Genomic DNA, 17,491 nt, shown 5'->3' with positions numbered 1-17,491 from the left:
TAATCACCGTGCACTACTCAAGAAATGTGAGAAGAGAAGAAAGAGCCAGTTTGGGGGAGTTGGGGAAGGGGCATCAGAGATCCGGACATCTCCAGACTTCCCATGGACAGATGTTTCCTCAAAGTGGTTCTCTCCACTGGGTTTCTCCTCCAACAGGTCAATCAATCAATCAATCATATTTATTGAGCACTTACTGTGTGCAGAGCACTGTACTGAGTGCTTGGGAAGTACAAGTTGGCAACATATAGAGAAAGTCCTTACCCAACAGTGGGCTCACAGTCTGAAAGGGGGAGACAGAGAACAAAACCAAACATACTAACAAAATAAAATAAATAGAATAGATATTTACAAGTAAAATAGAGTAATAAATATGTACAAACATATATACATATATACAGGTGCTGTGGGGAAGGGAAGGAGGTAAGATGGGGGGGGATGGAGAGGGGGACGATGGGGAGAGGAAGGAAGGGGCTTAGTCTGGGAAGGCCTCCTAGGGAAGGTCCAATCTACTTTTTCAATCATATTGAAATTGAAAGTCCAGGGAAAAAAGTACTTTCAGGGCATTCGTGTTTATGACAGTGGCCTCAGGCGACACCAACCAAGTCTGACCTCAGATACGTTCCTGTCCAATTCTTTTCATGAACATTTTCACCTCTGCCTGGTGAGTCTTTGGGTTGATACAATTCAGAAATCTGACAGTAAGCACCAAGATTCCTGCCCATTCAATTAGGCAGAAAAAAATTAAAAATAAATATGGTATTAAGCACCTGTTGTGTGCTCAGCCCTGCACTAAGAGCTCCCAACTTCTTTGGTTATTCTCAGCTCTGCAAGGAAGGCTTCAGACCTGGTGTGTCCTTAGACTGGGTTTCTCATTAGCCGACCTGGCTCTCCTCCATCAAACCCCCAATCGGTCCATTTTTTTCTAGCTACTGCGTCGCCTGACACCTGGGCTGGCCTCCATCCCCACCCCTCATATTGACACTGTGGCCATTTGAGAATAATTTCAGAGGATGCTTAGTAGGGAAGGAAAAAAGAGAGAGAAAAAAGAGAGAGTGAAAGATTGGTTTCATACATTTGGCCACCTGGAAGCAGGAACAATTCACTGTCTTTGCTATTTCATAAGATATCCCTATGTTATAATGTTATGTTGATAGGTATTATGCTGCAGTGAATGAACACACAGCACATTATAATGGCATCACATGGAAGTCCGTTCAAAACCCTGAACCTAAAGCACTCCTCTGAGGGAGGAAACCTGATCCCTGGCCTTCTTAAAGAAACATCGTGTTCCCCTTCAGAAGCTTGGTTCACACAAACACTGCTTCAGATTTAGGCTGGGTGCTTATAATTGCATCTGTGCTACACTGCAAAGTGTCACCCTTTCTGACACTGTTCCCTTATGGAATTGTGTCATTGGATTACTGTCTGGAGCCATTTGAGAGAGACAGTCACAGGGAGATGGAGAGAGAAAAAAAAGAATATGAATGACTGAGAATTTATTAGAGTGAAAAGCTAGATAGGTCTGAGTTAAAAAAAATCAAAACTTTACAGGATTCTTCAATTAATTTTCTCTCCAACATATGCAAAAAAAAATCATGTTTTTTCAAGAAAATGAGCAAAAATTGTTCCACACAAGTAGTAGTACTGCTGAACCTTAAAACTAGAGCCCCAGGTAAATACCCAGATTATCCTGAACATACATCATCATGTAAGGGTCCTGAGACTGATTCAGTTTCTTCAGAAGAAGAGATTGTTATGAGTTTTCAGAAACGACATTTTATTAGTACTCTTTACAGTCCAAGAACTTTCCTATACCACTCACCTATCAGACCTATTTAGCAGAATGAACAGACAATAGTGATAACGAATGTCTTTAGAATTGAGGTAGCAGGAATGAAGACTGAGGAAATGGCCATTCCTGATTCTCTTTCTGGCCCAAAATGTGATCTCTAATTTACGTGTGGTTTTCAGTCATGAAAACTAAATACTAAATACTGATAAAGCCCCTGGTAGACCTGCCTCCATGTGTTAGTAAAGATTGTACTTAGATACAAATTAATTAGCTCTCTGCTATGATTTTTGTTAAGGGATTCAGTTAACAGTAACTCCTAGGCATTATGGTGGTGCCAGCATTTCCAATGAAGTCCTTCAGATATCTTTCAGGGTTGTTACTGGAGTGAAAATAATGAAATGCTGTTTCTTTGATTTTGCCAAATATGCCTCTGTGCATATCAGGAAGCAATGCATTCCAAAGATTACACTTTTGATAAAAATATGATATCAACTAGAAAAGAACTTTCTTTAAATATATAAAATTGGGAAATTGCAGATACCGCCTCTCTCTCCTTTCCTCTCATCGTCAGTTGAAGTGCAAAGTAAGCTTCATATGTGAAAGATGGCACTTTGTTTTGACAGTATAAAGAAAGCTAAGGTGTTATTAAAGATGTAGTTAATATTAAATGTAAATTCAAAATCTTGTTGTAAATATTATTTTACCACTTCAAATACAAGCTAATGTTATATTTATAATAACTGAATTATTCATTCAATCATTCAGTCGTATTTATTGAGCACTTACTGTACTAAGAGCTTGGGAAGTATAAGTTAGCAACACATAGAGACGGTCCCTACCCAACAGTGGGCTCACACTCTAGAAGACTAGAATTATATATGCTAAAGTAATAGATGTAACAATAGTAATAATTTTGATTTACACAGTTTCTTCCTAAGAACCCAAATATCATCCAGAGATTTCCTGGGTAATAGCTTTTTGAAAATGAAAACAGAAGGAATTTAACAAACACAATGAGACATTCGCAGTGTGAAATTCTCTCTTAAGAATAAGGACAAATTACATAGCTAGCACAAAGCAGTTTAATCATTTTCTGATCATTAATTCACAAGAAGCAATTCAAGGATATTTTATTCAAATATCTTGACTTGTTAAAACAATGTAATTATTCCTTACTAGTAGACCATTGCAAACCATGTTCCAGTTTATGTTTGCTAGAATAAATAGGCAGATTCAAAGACAGGCATTATGCTACAGTGAGTGAGCACACAGCACATTATGATGGCATCATATAATAATAATAATAATAATGGCATTTATTAAATGCTTATATGTGCAAAGCACTGTTCTAAGTGCTGGAAAAGGTGAGTTCCTATGACGAGGTCCATTCTAAACCCTAAACCGAGAGCATTACTCCAAGAGAGGAAGCATGATCCCTGTCATTCATTCATTCATTCATTCAATCGTATTTATTGAGCACTTACTGTGTGCAGAGCACTGTACTAAGCGCTTGGGAAGTACAAGTCGGCAACATCTAGAGACGGTCCCTACCCAACAACGGGCTCACAGTCTAGAAGGGGGAGACAGACAACAAAACAAGACATATTAACAAGAATAAAAAAGGCAGCATGTCCTCGTGGTTAGAGCATGGGCCTGAGAATCGGAAGGGCCTGGGTTCTAATCCCAGATCCACCACATGTCTGCTGTGTGACTTTAGGCAAGTCACTTCACTTCTCTGTGCCTCAGTTACCTCATCTGTAAAATGGGGATTAAGACTGTGAGCCCCATGTGGGGCTGATTGCCTTGTGTCTACCCCAGCACTTAATACAGTACCCGGTACATAATAAACACTTAACAAATACCATAAAAAAGAGATATTGTGTTCACCTTCACGAGCCTTTTTCACACAGGTGCTGCACCTGATTCGGGCTGGGTGCCTTTAATTGCATCTATGCCTCACTGCCACCCCTTCCGATACTGTGCTCTGATGCAAATGGATGTCAGGATTAGAACCCAGGTCTTTCTGACCCTCAAGCCCGTGCTGTATCCATTAGACTATGCTGCTTCTTCAAGGACATGATGAAAAAGGCAGGAAGATAACTTTAATACATTTCCCCAGAGTTTCAGCCTGATACTGACCCAGAGAGCGGAGAGAATAATAATGATAATAGCATTTGTTAAGGTATGTGTCAAGTACTGTTCTAAGCGCTGGGGCAGATGCAAAGTAATCAGGTTGTCCCACATAGGGCTCACAGTCTTAATCCCCATTTTACAGATGAGGTAACTGAGGCCCAGAGAAGTTGTGACTTGCCCAGTCACACACCTGACAAGTGGCAGAGTCAGGATTAGAACCCATGACCTCTGACTCCCAAGCCCGGGCTCTTTCCAGTGAGCCACAGGACACACCAAGGAATTTCCTGAGTTCAGACAAAGCTGCCTCACTTCCAATTTTAATTCCATCCTGAGTTTCTGTCTAGGGAAAGGGAATAAGTGGGAATGGGTTAGAGTGAGCCATTGATAGGACTTTGGCCATGAAGAGCCTTAGGTCCCTGAGGAATACTGATGGATTTTAAACTCACTACTCACTATCTTCTTTATCTCAGGAGGACTCTGGTCCTTTCCCGCATTGCCTCCCATTTAAGGACCTGCTCCTTAGATACCCTGTGCCAGAGTATTACTCTTTAAATACCCAACGGCTGTGCTTAACAAATACATTAATATTATCAGAGATGAAAGAGTTGGTCTTCTTCAGAGAGCCATACCTCAGCTGGCAGTCCCAAATGAGCCAGTTCCAAGAGCCCCATAGAAATAGAGTGGAGTGGAATAAATCATCTTCTATTTGTCTACAATTCAGGAATAAAGGAAAGATCGAGGGCATTTGGTCTTTCCTCTTCAGAAACCAATTTTCTTTTCTTCCCATCTCAGTCTTTCCCCAAGTAGTACTGCCTGTTTGGGGGAAATGTTTTACTTCTTTCGGGGGGGTTTAAATATTTTTCCAGAACATTCTTGTCAACCACAGGAGTTAGATTCCTGCAAGTCCCTGTGGTTGACAAAAACGGACTTGATAAGAACAAAGGTTCGTGGGAAAATGGGATTAAGCCTCTGAGGCTTTGCTTACCCTGGATAAAGGTCAAAAAGATTTTGAGACGGTCAAGAAAAAGCATTCTAAGCCTGCTTCAAACATGGTAAATTTCAACAATAAAGGAACAGACCGTTTGTAAAAAACATTTTTAGTCACCTTTAATTCTATTTGCTTGTTATAATACAAATAAAACAGACACTAGAAAAATGACTCTATCTTCACTATTAAAGTTACTACTCAATAAGCGAAATTTCCTTGTCCTTTTTTAGACAAAGTACCCTCACTTTAGGAAAGTAGTATGGGCTAATGGAAGGAGCACAGGCCTGAGTCAGAAAATGTGGCTTCTAATCCCAGCTCTGCCACATTTCTTCTGTGTGACCTTGGACAAGTCACTTCCCTTCTCTGTGCCTCATCTGTAAAATGGGGATTAAGACAGTGAGCCCCATGTGGGACAGGGACTGTGTCCAATCTGATTACATTGTATCTACTCCAGTGCTTAGAACAGTGCTTGGCACATAGTAAGCACTTAACAAATACTTAGAGAAGCAGTGTGGCTCAGTGGAAAGTGCACGGGCTTTGGAGTCAGAGGGCATGGGTTCAAATCCCAGTTCCGCCAATTGTCAGCTGTGTGACTTTGGGTAAGTCACTTAACTTCTCTGGGCTTCTGTTACGTCATCTGGAAAATGGGGATTAAGACTGTGAGCCCCCCGTGGGACAACCTGATCACCTTGTAATATCCCCAGCACTTAGAACAGTGCTTTGCACATAGTAAGTGCTTAATAAATGCCATCAAAACAACCCACAATTATTATTATTATTATTAAAAGTATTATTATTTTCTTTCAAGGCCACAATTAAGGACAAAAATGTAAACATATCAGTGGGATCAGTGAGTGGATCTAAATGGAGTGAGAGGTCCCAAATGAGACTGAACGCGAAGCAGATAGAACTCACATATCTTCTAGACTGTGAGCCCACTGTTGAGTAGGGACCATCTCTATGTGTTGCCAACTTGTACTTCCCAAGCACTTAGTACAGTGCTCTGCACACAGCGCTCAATAAATATGATTGAATGAATTAATATCCATCTCTTCCTCACAATGGGAGCACTCTGTGGAGCGAGCAGGAATGGGAGATAAAAATGGCCAATGAGAAACTAATATGCCGCCTAAGAAACTTGTGGTTACTCAAGACTCTATTCCGGCATAGCAAAAACAACAATGAAAATATTCAGCCTGGATGTCCGAGCTGTAGTTGGAACACTGGGATGGAAAAGAAAACATTTATTCAATAACTAGCCTGGTTAAAGCGTTTGGGGGCCCATGTTTACTCATGACCATTAAAGGCTTTTAGCTTCAAAAAAAAGTATTTTCCAGTTGCTCTAAATAAGGAAGATTAGGAAACCACATTGTGAGCCCATTGTTGGGTAGGGACCGTCTCTATATGTTGCCAACTTGTACTTCCCAAGCGCTTAGTACAGTGCTCTGCACGCAGTAAGCGCTCAATAAATATGAATGAATGGATGATTTCAATTCTATCATCCTAACAAGGAATCCTTTAATGTTCTCCTCCAGGAGGCCTTCCCAGACTGAGCCCCTTCCTTCCTCTCCCCCTCGTCCCCCTCTCCATCCCCCCATCTTACCTCCTTCCCTTCCCCACAGCACCTGTATATATGTATATATGGTTGTACATATTTATTACTCTATTTCTTTATTTATTTATTTTACTTGTACATTTCTATCCTATTTATTTTATTTTGTTGGTATGTTTGGTTCTGTTCTCTGTCTCCCCCTTTTAGACTGTGAGCCCACTGTTGGGTAGGGACTATCTCTATGTGTTGCCAATTTGTACTTCCCAAGCGCTTAGTACAGTGCTCTGCACATAGTAAGCGCTCAATAAATACGATTGATTGATTGATTGATTGATTCTTCACAAGTCATTTTGGAAATGGCATTGTTTTCATACATTTTAGTTGTCCATGCTCATTCCAGTTGTTACACATCCATTTGCAAGTATCAGCTCTACTTAGTAGATTTTTTTCCTTTGAATCCTGTGATAATTTACCATTCAGAGTTGCTTAGAGTAAATCATTAGGATAATAGTGTGAATCGAAGGGGTACTGTATTTAAGTCCTAAAAATCCTCCCAAATAGGGTGCCACTACAGAAAACAACAAATATGCCCGGCGAGTATACTGGTTTTGTAGCTGAAAGTTGTCTTTAGTTCATCTGGGATTCATGAGAAGCAGCGTGGCTCAGGAAAAAGATCCCGGATTTGGGAGTCACAGGTCGTGGGTTCAAATGCCGACTCCATCACTTGTCAGGTGTGTAACCTTGGGCAAGTCACTTCACTTCTCTGTGCCTCAGTTCCCTCATCTGTAAAATGGGGATGAAGACTGTGAGCCCCACATGGGACAACCTGATCACCTTGTATCCTCCCCAGCGTTTGTACTTTGCACATAGTAAGCGAGAACAAATACCAAAATTATTAATTATTATTATTATTATGAGGAAAGTATGAAAATGAATTCATTAGGTCTGACTTCCCACTCATGCAGAGGGAGCTGGTGGCTATGAATCCAGAGATTGGTGTCCTGGAAATCACATACTCTATGGAAAGGGCAGAATATGTTCTCATCTTGCTGCAGCTGTCACAGGCCCTGTCCTAGAAGCCCTCTTAGAAACCCTGGGCCAGCAACTGCGTTCAACTGCAGGCAGCTGGGGCTTCTTCTTTCCTGATTCCTGGGGAGACTACTGCCTTAGGAGGAGATTAGGATTTTCATCTGAGCACCCAAGATAATTTATTACTAGTACCTGGTCGGGATTCAAGAGGAAAATTCCTCCCCTAGACTGTGAGCTCATTGTGGTCAGGGAATGAGTCTGATGTTGTATTGTACTCTCCCAAGTGCTTAGTGCTTTGCACGCAGTAAATGCTCAGTAAATACGATTGAATGAATGAATTGATACGATTATGTAAACTCACCACCCAGATATTGTCGTTCAGTGAGATTTTGCCTAATTTCATTATCATCTTTAACAGCATATATTTAGCGCCTACTATAATAATAATAATGGCATTTATTAAGCACTTACTATGTGCAAAGCACTGTTCTAAGCACTGGGGAGGTTACAAAGTGATCAGGTTGTCCCACAGGGGGCTCACAGTCTTAATCCCCATTTTCCAGATGAGGTAACTGAGGCACAGAGAAGTTAAGTGACTTGCCCAAAGTCACACAGCTGACAATTGGCATTTGTGCATTGCATGTCTTGAATGATTGTTCTGTATGTATCCTTTGTGCAGAGCAATGTACTAAGTGCCTATTGTGTGTGAAGCCACATACAGATGAACTGTCCTATACTGATTATGATGATGATGATTGTGGCATTTGTTAAGTACTTACTTTGTGCCAAGCACTATACTAAGTGCTGGGGTAGATATAAGATAATTGGGTCAGACACAGTCCCTGTTGGGGAAGTTAACTGTTTTCTTCCCCATTTTACAGATGAGGCACAGGGAGTTGAAGTGATTTGCCCAAGGGCAAATGGCAGAGCCGGAATTAGAACCCAGGTCCTTCTGACTCGTAGGCCTGGGCTCTTTCTATTAGGAAATACTGCTTTTGTTTAGTGACTGTATGTGGAGCTCTGTAGTCAGAGCCAAAGGAGTATAACTATGAGCCCTGCCGTTTTGAAGCTTCTGATCTTTTGTCTCTGAATCTGAAAATGAATTTTATGTCTTTGGTCTTTTTTTCAATTAACAGCCAACCTCATGGTTATTCACTTAGTTACAGCAAATCATTTTGACCGAGTCAACATTTACCTCTGCAAAGCAATACCTTGGGTGTGTAGAAGACATTTCTTCCAAGAAGGTCAATTACTTCAAATAAATGATTTCATTCATCCCTACACGTCCCTAACAAATGAAGAAAGTGAGGTCTAGAATGTTTAAGAGAATTTGGCAAAGGTCACCAAATAAGTCCTAGATGCATAGAGACTTCATAAGCTCTTTTGATTTTCAGTTCAGTAATTGTCCCAGTAGACCCAGCTGTCAATATGTTGGCACAGGCCTTGACTTCAGAGACAGTATTTGTGAATGAAAAGTCTGCGTTTTCTGTGTATTTTTCTTCAGTTTAAGTACTCCAGCCAGTTATTATTAGGTGACTAGTCATCTCCCAACAAGAATCTGGTCTCTACTTTATATGTAGATCTAATAGAAGCAGCATAGCTTAGTGGAAAGAACACGGGCTCGCGAGTCAGTGGTCATGGGTTCTAATCCTGCCTCGGTCACTTGTCAGCTATGTGTCTTTGGGCACCTCTCTGTGCCTCAGTTACCTCATCTGGAAAATGGGGATTAAGACTGTGAGACCCACGTGGGACAACCTGATAACCTTGTCTCTCCCCCAGTGCTTAGGACAGTGCTTGGCACATGGCAAGTGCTTAAAAAAATACCATTATTATTATTATTATTATACCATTTCATTTGAGAAGGAGCAAGGAACAGTTTTTTAATCACCAGTGTACATGTTTTTGTGACTCAGCCCTCAAGCTGTAATGAACTCATCTCCACTGTAAAGCTTGGGAGAGAAATAACGTAAAAAATAAGTGTTATAGAAAACCCAGTTTTAGTTCTGTTTATAGATTCCTAGTTTCCAAACTATCCTGAACCTATCCTGTAAGTGAAATAGTAATCTCTGGGGTTGAATAAAGAAAAATTACCTCATTATTTTATACTGACAGTCTGGTTTGTCTTTGAGATCTAGTAAATAAATGGAATCCATAGCTGATCTTGAAATACTTTTGATTCATTTATGGGATGAACAAAAGGCAATAGTAGAAAATCTGCCCAGTTTTTAGAGGTCAGAGGACCCCTAAGTTTACATGATGTTTATCCTTGGGAGAATCCCAGAGGATTTGTAGTGGAAATACTTCCCATTTGTAAATCAAAACAATCAAGAGTCCTGTTGAAACTGGCAAATCCCATCCATTTGAGTACCCTCCGACCGCAATATTTCTGCATATGTGATCATGTGTGTGATTTCAGTTTAAAACTCCACATGCAAAGTAGCAGCAGGAATATTTTTGGTGAATGGTTTCTGTCACTCTAAAATAGGGCCATCATCTGACATGGTGTATCACACACAGGTTTTAGAAATTTGGTAAAACCAGGGAATTAACTCAAAAGGGCACTAACCTTCGTAGGAGGAAATGTCACCTAGTAGAATGTGAGATGATGGTGAATGCGTAGAAAATAGTACTTTGTCATATCCTGGCAATGTTAAATGCTGTATTTTACTCCCACAAAAATTTTCATGAACTATAAATTCACACAGTAGCGAACCTGTTTCAACTCAGATTCAAATATGCAAAAGAGAATCATTTCCATTTCATTTTTTGAAATGATTCTTTTGAAGCAAGAACAAAAAATATGACAGAGGACTGCATAATTTCATTGCACTTAATCCTTTAATTCTGTCGTTTAAAGCCATATGTAGAAGGAGATAGAACCTGAATGATGTTTGTGTATTTTAATTTAAGAAAGCCCCAGCTGAAATACGGAAAAGTTAAGCATTGAGGCAGAACCGGGATGTGTGTCATACAGTTCAGTTACACTATAGATCTCTTGAGAGGTACAAAGTAAAGCTGAATGTTTTCAGCTACCCAGTACGAAATGGTATCTCAGTATGACAGATGTTGAGCTCTAGAAGAGCAGTGAGTTTAGATGATTTCGGTTTTTAAAGCTCAATTTTTCAAACTATACATTTTTCTAAATGTGCCTTACTTCCAATGCTATTTGGCAGCCTATTACAAAACTATCTGTGATCTATCACCAGTGTTCAGGCTTCATGCTCAATTGAAGCTATTATAAATTCTTTCTTTTGTATTGCTCCATGAATTTTCGTAAAAAGAATAAATTCCTTTAAGCGCCTATGAATTGTATTTCTCCACAAGCATAACTATCTTTCAAATTCTTAATTTCTCCAATTGTACAATTACGTGAATAACCTTTGTCATTCTTTTTTCTTGTATAACGATAATGCATCCTTTGTTAATGTATTTATAGCGGGGATGGGGTAGACCTTCTAATCTTATTCATCTTCATACTTCTGTATTTGAATAGAACTTGCTGTAAAGAAAACTTGATCCTTAAAATCAGTAGGAACAGTATGACCTTCTGGAAAGAGTATGGGCCTAAGAGTCAGAGGACCAGGGTTCTAATCCTGGCTCTGCCAGTAGCCTGTCGGGTGACCTTGGGCAATCACATAACTTGTCTGTGCCTCAGTTTCCTCAACTGCAATATGCAGAGTCAGTAATAATAATAATAATAATAATAGTATTTATTAAGTGCTTACTATGTGCAAAGCACTGTTCTAAGCTTTGGGGAGGTTACAAGGTAATGAGGTTGTCCCACGGGGGGCTCACAGTCTTAATCCCCATTTTACAGATGAGGCATCTGAGGCACAGAGAAGTGAAGTGACTTGCCTAAAGTCACACAGCTGACAATTGGCGGAGCGGGATTTGAACCCATGACCTCTGACTCCAAAGCCCATGCTCTTTCCACTGAGCCACGCTGCTTCTCACTTGTTCTCCCTCCTACTTAGACCCCGAGAGCCCCATGAGGGATAGCGATTGTGTCCAACCTAATTAACTTTTATTTACCCCAGCACTGAAAAAAGTGCCTGATACAAAGTAAGCACTTAACAAACACCATCCTCTTAAAAATAATAAAATCTGCATGTAGGAAATGGTCCCCGCAAATGGTCTCAGAGATTCTTCACTGGTGAAATGACATTCACCCATATGGAATCTCTCGGAGACCTTGTCATGTAAAAGAAAAACTATGGTGCATCAAAGTTGATATCCCAGATGTGAAAAGCTTTTTAGAAAAGCCCCACTGAGTTTACATTTGAGGAAAATTTCCCTTTTTAAATCACATAAAAAAGATGAATTAATAGAAGTAGATTTAAAGGAATTAATGAAAGTAGAATTAAAACATTTATATTTGTGTATCACGTAGAGAAATTAAAACTTGTAGGAATTGAATGGCTTTGCCATTATCATCTCTCCAAATCAATGGAGTAATAATAATAATGGTATTTGTTAAGCGCTTACTATGTACCAAACACTGTTCTAAGCACTGGGGTAGATACAAGGTAATCAGGTTGTGCCACAAGGGACTCCCAGTTTTCATCCCCATTTTATAGATGAGGGAACTGAGGCCCAGAGACGTGAAGTGATTTGCCCAAAGTCACGCAGCTGACAAGTGGCGGAGCCAGGATTAGAACCCCGACCTCTGACTCCCAAACCCAGGCTCTTTCCACTGATCCATGCTACTTCTCTAAATGGAGATTAAAATTCATTTTTGACTTCATTCAGATTAAAGGAAATCTTATTAAAATGAGTTGCCCAAAAAAAATGATAAATTCAATTTCCAAAAGGGTTGCCAGGCAGTTTTACAACTCTGATTAAGTGCAAATAATCCACTGATCATTTAAACATTTTTAATGGTAACTAGTATAAACAAATATGGAGTTTCAGAATTGTTATGGTCAACCTGTCTAAACAGAATCTTTATTCAGGGTTATTAATCATCTATTGAGAACCCCCCCCCCGCCCCCCAACAAAAACATAGCCGAACAGCCTTCCATTGGCTATTATCCAGTAATGCAAAGCAGTGGCTTCTATAAGTAATTTTCATGGTCTCCTTGATTACATTTCTGTAAATACTCAAAATTTGTTATTTGCATTCACGTACCACATATAATATGTCTTGCTGTCATTGGGTTTGAAGTTGAAGGTACTGAAGTTGAAAGTTTAGTAGGATGGATGAGTATGGCTGATTAGGCCCGTGATAACCCTTTTTCTGTGATGTACTTATAATGATTCTCCTTGGCAGCTTTGTTGAAGATGTAACCTGTAGCATCTGGCTCTCTCATCATCTATTTCTCTTAGTATCATCCTCTTTCTGAAGGCCTTGGTCCAAGAAAATTGCCCTTTTCCTGATAACAACAACCAGGTTATCTTATGTCATTTACCTTGGTTGCCCAACTGTATGCTGATATTCTTTACTTTGCTGCTTCTCCTAACTATAATTTATTTTAATGTCCATCCCCCCCATAATATTCCAAACTCCTTGAGGGTAAGAGATCATATCTACCAGCTGTACTGTATTGTACTTTCCCAAGTGCTTTGTATAGTGTTCTGCATACAGAGCTCATTAAATACCATTGATTGATAGACTCCAGACAATAAGCTTATTATGGGAATAATAATAATAATAATGGCATTTGTTAAGCACTTACTATATGCCAAGCACTGTTCTAAGCACTGGGGGATGATACAAGGTTATCGGGTTGTCCCACGTGGGACAACAGACTTAATCCCCATTTTATAAATGAGGTAACTGAGGCACAGAGAAGTTAAGTGACTTGCCCAAAGTCACACAGCTGACAAGTGGCAGAGACAGGATTAGAACCCATGACCTCTGACCAAGCCCGTGCTCTTTCCACTGAGCCATGCTGCTTCTCTAAGGGAAGGGAACATGTCTGCTAATTCTATTATGCTCTCCCAAGCACTAAGTAAAGTGCTCGGCACGTAGTAAATGCTCCATAAATACCATTGATTAATGGATTGATAGGCCGCATCATTGGAGATTTTCCTATTTCAGCTCACACTCAAGCAGCTGATGGAGTATTCTTTGATTATCTATTGTCCTCAGATGACCTTCCCAGAAAGGATATAATGAAAGGGTAGAAGCATTGCTGGAGGTTTCACTGCAGTTCCAACAGACAGCTGTTTCCACAGATAACGGAACACTTATTTTCTTGGTTGCTGCAGTTTTGAATATTCTCTATTGCCCTCGGCTTATTCCCTCTCTTGCTCTAAGAGGTCCATTAAAAGAATGTGCTTATGTGTTCTGAAGACTCTGCAAGTCATTTGAGACTTAGAAGAGACCTTTAGAGAGACGGTACAAAGGCAAAGACTTCACCTTTTCTATGTGGAACTAATTTTATTCATGAAGGTGCTGTAATTGGGCAACTGAAAGGGTATGTAAAGACAAGTGTGAAGCATCAGTCATTCGACTGATTCACAGAAAGCAGTGTTTCTCAGTGGAAAAACCACGGGCTTGGGAGTCAGAAGTCAGAGGTCTCCCCCTTCTAGACTGTGAGCCCGCTGTTGGGTAGGGACCGTCTCTGTATGTTGCCAACTTGTACTTCCCAAGCGCTTACTACAGTGCTCTGCACACTGTAAGCGCTCAATAAATACGATTGAATGAATGAATGAGGTCATGGGTTCTAATCCTGGCTCCTCCACATGTCTGCTGGGTGACCTTGGGCAAGTCACTTAACTTCTCGGAGCCCCAGTTACCTCATCTGTAAAATGGGGATGAAGACTGTGAGCCCCATGTGGGACAACCTGATCACTTTGTATTTCCCCACCCCAGCACTTAGAACAGTACTTTGCACATAGTAAGCACTTAACAAATGCCATCATTATTATTCAACTGATGAAGCTTATTGAGCCTCCACTAGTGAATAGCACTCTAACTTGGAGCTGCAAAGATGAAGCACACTAAAGGCACAGACCATTCCCTTAAGGAGTTTTAAATATGAACTGGGGCAGAGCCAATAGGCCTGAAAACAAACACTCAGTCAATTGTCATAGGTGTAAAAGGAATCAGACCAAAATATATTGAACATATTCCATTTTCCTGCCCTCTTTCTCTTCAGATTTCAGGGTAAGCCTCACTCACATTTATGAGAGTTCTCTGCATTGTGGCTAAAACATTATTAGAGCATTAAGGACTTTTCACCCAACAGTAAAAGTGAAATGTTCTTTGAGATGATTCTCCAAGTGTGTTTTTAAAGTATTTGTTCTACCCTCCTTGATTATATAGCCAACATTTCAGTTCACCATTCCGCAGCTTCTTGAGCCATCTGTTTCATCTAACACCATGTCCCACTGTATCCTTACATACTCATGGTGTCAGAAGAAACTTCCTTAACACTGCTATCACATTCTACCCAAAACATGTAGTGAAAATACACGTTATGGTGGAATTGAGCAAATTAAATGTACGTCCAACTTTTCAGCCTCACTCCTTTGTAATAATAATAATAATAATGGCATTTGTTAAGTGCTTACTATGTACGAAGCACTGTTCTTGCACAGGTGATCAGGTTGCCCCACGGGGGCTCACAGTTTCACTCCCCATTTTACAGACGAGGGAACTGAGTCACAGAAAAGTTAAATGACTTGCCCAAAGTCACACAGCTGACAGTTGGCGGAGCCGGGATTTGATCCCATGACCTCTGACTCCAAAGCCCGTGCTCTTTCCACTGAGTCACATATAGAATCTCTCCATCAGTAGTATCATCTTTGAAAATGAAGGACAGTTGGACATAGCTGATTTCTTATAATAATAATAATAATAACCGTGGCATTTAACAGCACTTGCTAGGTGTCAAACACTGTAAGCACCGGGCAGATGCAAGATAATCAAGTCTCACGTGAACGTCAGACTAAGTAGGAGGAACATAACTATTAAGTCCCCTTTCTGCAGATGAGGGAACTGAGTGAGGCACAGAGAAGTGAAATAACTTACCCAAGGTCACACAGCAGACAAGTGGTAGAGCCAGGATTAGAATCCAGGTCCTCTGATTCCCGGATCCATGATCTTTCCACTCGGCCATGCTGCTTCTGTATTGTGTTTATAGTTCATGGCCTTTGTGGTGTCAATTTGGGGGAGAATCATAACTAACATGAGAATCAGTGTGGTTAGTGGAAACAGAACAGATTGAGGAGTCAGGAAATCTGGGTTTTATTCTGAGTTCTCCAAACTGCCGCTCTGTGACCTTGGGTAAGTCACTTGACTTCTCTGTGCCTCAGTTTCCTTATCTATAAAATAGGGATTGAATAATTGTTATCCCATCTCCCTGAATTGTAAGTCGTATATGTAACATGGACTGTGTCTGATATGACTGTATTGTATCTACCCCAGCACTTTGCATAGTGCTTGGCAGAAAGTAAGCATTCAATGAATACCACAAACACTATGATTATTGTTACTGTTATTATGAATGTATGACCAATTGTTCAGCCCTCAAAAATGAACCTTTTCAGCTTCTTTCTCTGAGCTGGGAGACCTTAAGTCACACCCTGTATGCACTTGAGCTGTAAATAGGGTATATGTAATAATAATAAATAATAATGGCATTTATTAAGCACTTACTATGTGCAAAGCACTGTTCTAAGGGCTGGGGAGGTTACAAGGTGATCAGGTTGTCCACGTGGGGCTCACAGTCTTAATCCCCATTTTTCAGATGAGGTAACTGACGCCCAGAGAAGTTAAGTGACTTACCCAAAGTCACACAGCTGACAAGTGGCGGAGCCGGGATTTGAACCCATGACCTCTGACTTCAAAGCCCTTGCTCTTTCCACTGAACCATGCTGCTTCTCTAACCTTAACCTCCCACACAAAGATGCTGTAAAGATTAATGAGTTAATCTTTATTAAGTGTTTATAACATGCCAGAATTATACCGAAGGATGCCACAAGATCATCAGGATGTGATATTTTCTCATGGAGATTCTTGTTATATTAATGCAATTGTACTACCAATTATTAACTATTATCACTTTCATTAGGTTTTCTCTTTTTCTGAACATTACCCCCGAGCATGCTTTTTTTAAATTTCCCATCCTTTTCTTTCGTCATCTCTAGCTCTGTTAATTGCGTCTGCCCCAAGGAAAGAAATTTAAATAAAAACACAAAGATTTATTTTCTTGATAAATGAGAAGGAAGAGAACATGAATATGCAAGCTCAGATGGTAGAGAGGCTTATAATTCTGGTAATATTATATAGAATTTCATTCATCCATCATCTTATACCGACATAATCATTTCTGAATTTTTAAACTTCATCTGTTGTCAGCATTTCAACTCAAGTTTTTCACTGCAACAGGTGAACAGTAAGATTAGCCTCAATAGGCCTTTGCTGCCATCTCCTGTTTCTTCATTTGCTTTCTCTTTTGTTCTTTTGAGCACCTAAGAAACTCTCTCTTTCCAGCTCAAGCAAAGTGAAGCAAATGCAGACACTAAAGAAAAACTCCCTTTGCGTTTACGGATCTTTGAAAAATTTCCCAACCGGCCTCAGATGGTGAAAATTTCAAAACTGCCTTCAGATTTCACCGTTCCCAAAATCAGGTATTAACATCGTTTACTTCTTTCTGAGTGTTACTCAGCTGCTTATCAAGACCTGTTTACAACCTGATTTAGCCTTTTCTCCAAAGCACCAAGGCTCGCGATTGAAATGTGATGTATATTTTTTTAAATCAATCAATTGTATTTATTGAGCGCTTACTGTGTGCAGAGCACTGTACTGAGCGCTTGGGAAGTACAAGTTGGCAACATATAGAGACGGTCCCTACCCAACAGTGGGCTCACAGTCTAGAAAAATGCAGTATTTATGCAATGCAATATTTATTTTTAAAACGAGCCATTTTGCTGCTCTCTCCCCTCTTTTAAAGAGAATCTAGTATTTATCTATTAACCTGGAGTGATCATCACAAAACCTCCTCCAGGAGGCCTTCCCAGACTGAGCCCCCTCCTTACCTCCTTCCCC

At 40.2% G+C, this 17,491-nt stretch overlaps 1 protein-coding gene across 1 annotated transcript in view; it reads left to right on the top strand.

Annotated features, from left to right (window-relative positions):
* The window catches only part of NALCN (sodium leak channel, non-selective), a 222,614-nt gene that overhangs the window by 133,262 nt on the left and 71,861 nt on the right, over positions 1-17,491 (top strand). Inside the window, exon 16 of the mRNA XM_038759721.1 lies at positions 16,937-17,073. Within this exon, the coding sequence (XP_038615649.1) occupies positions 16,937-17,073 (137 nt within the window). The remainder of the gene's footprint in view (positions 1-16,936; positions 17,074-17,491) is intronic.

Source organism: Tachyglossus aculeatus, chromosome 17 (genome assembly GCF_015852505.1).
Source record: "Tachyglossus aculeatus isolate mTacAcu1 chromosome 17, mTacAcu1.pri, whole genome shotgun sequence".
Lineage (NCBI taxonomy): Eukaryota > Metazoa > Chordata > Mammalia > Monotremata > Tachyglossidae > Tachyglossus > Tachyglossus aculeatus.
The sequence above is the reverse complement of the archived record's forward strand: the minus strand, read 5'-3'. Positions and strand labels throughout refer to the sequence as shown.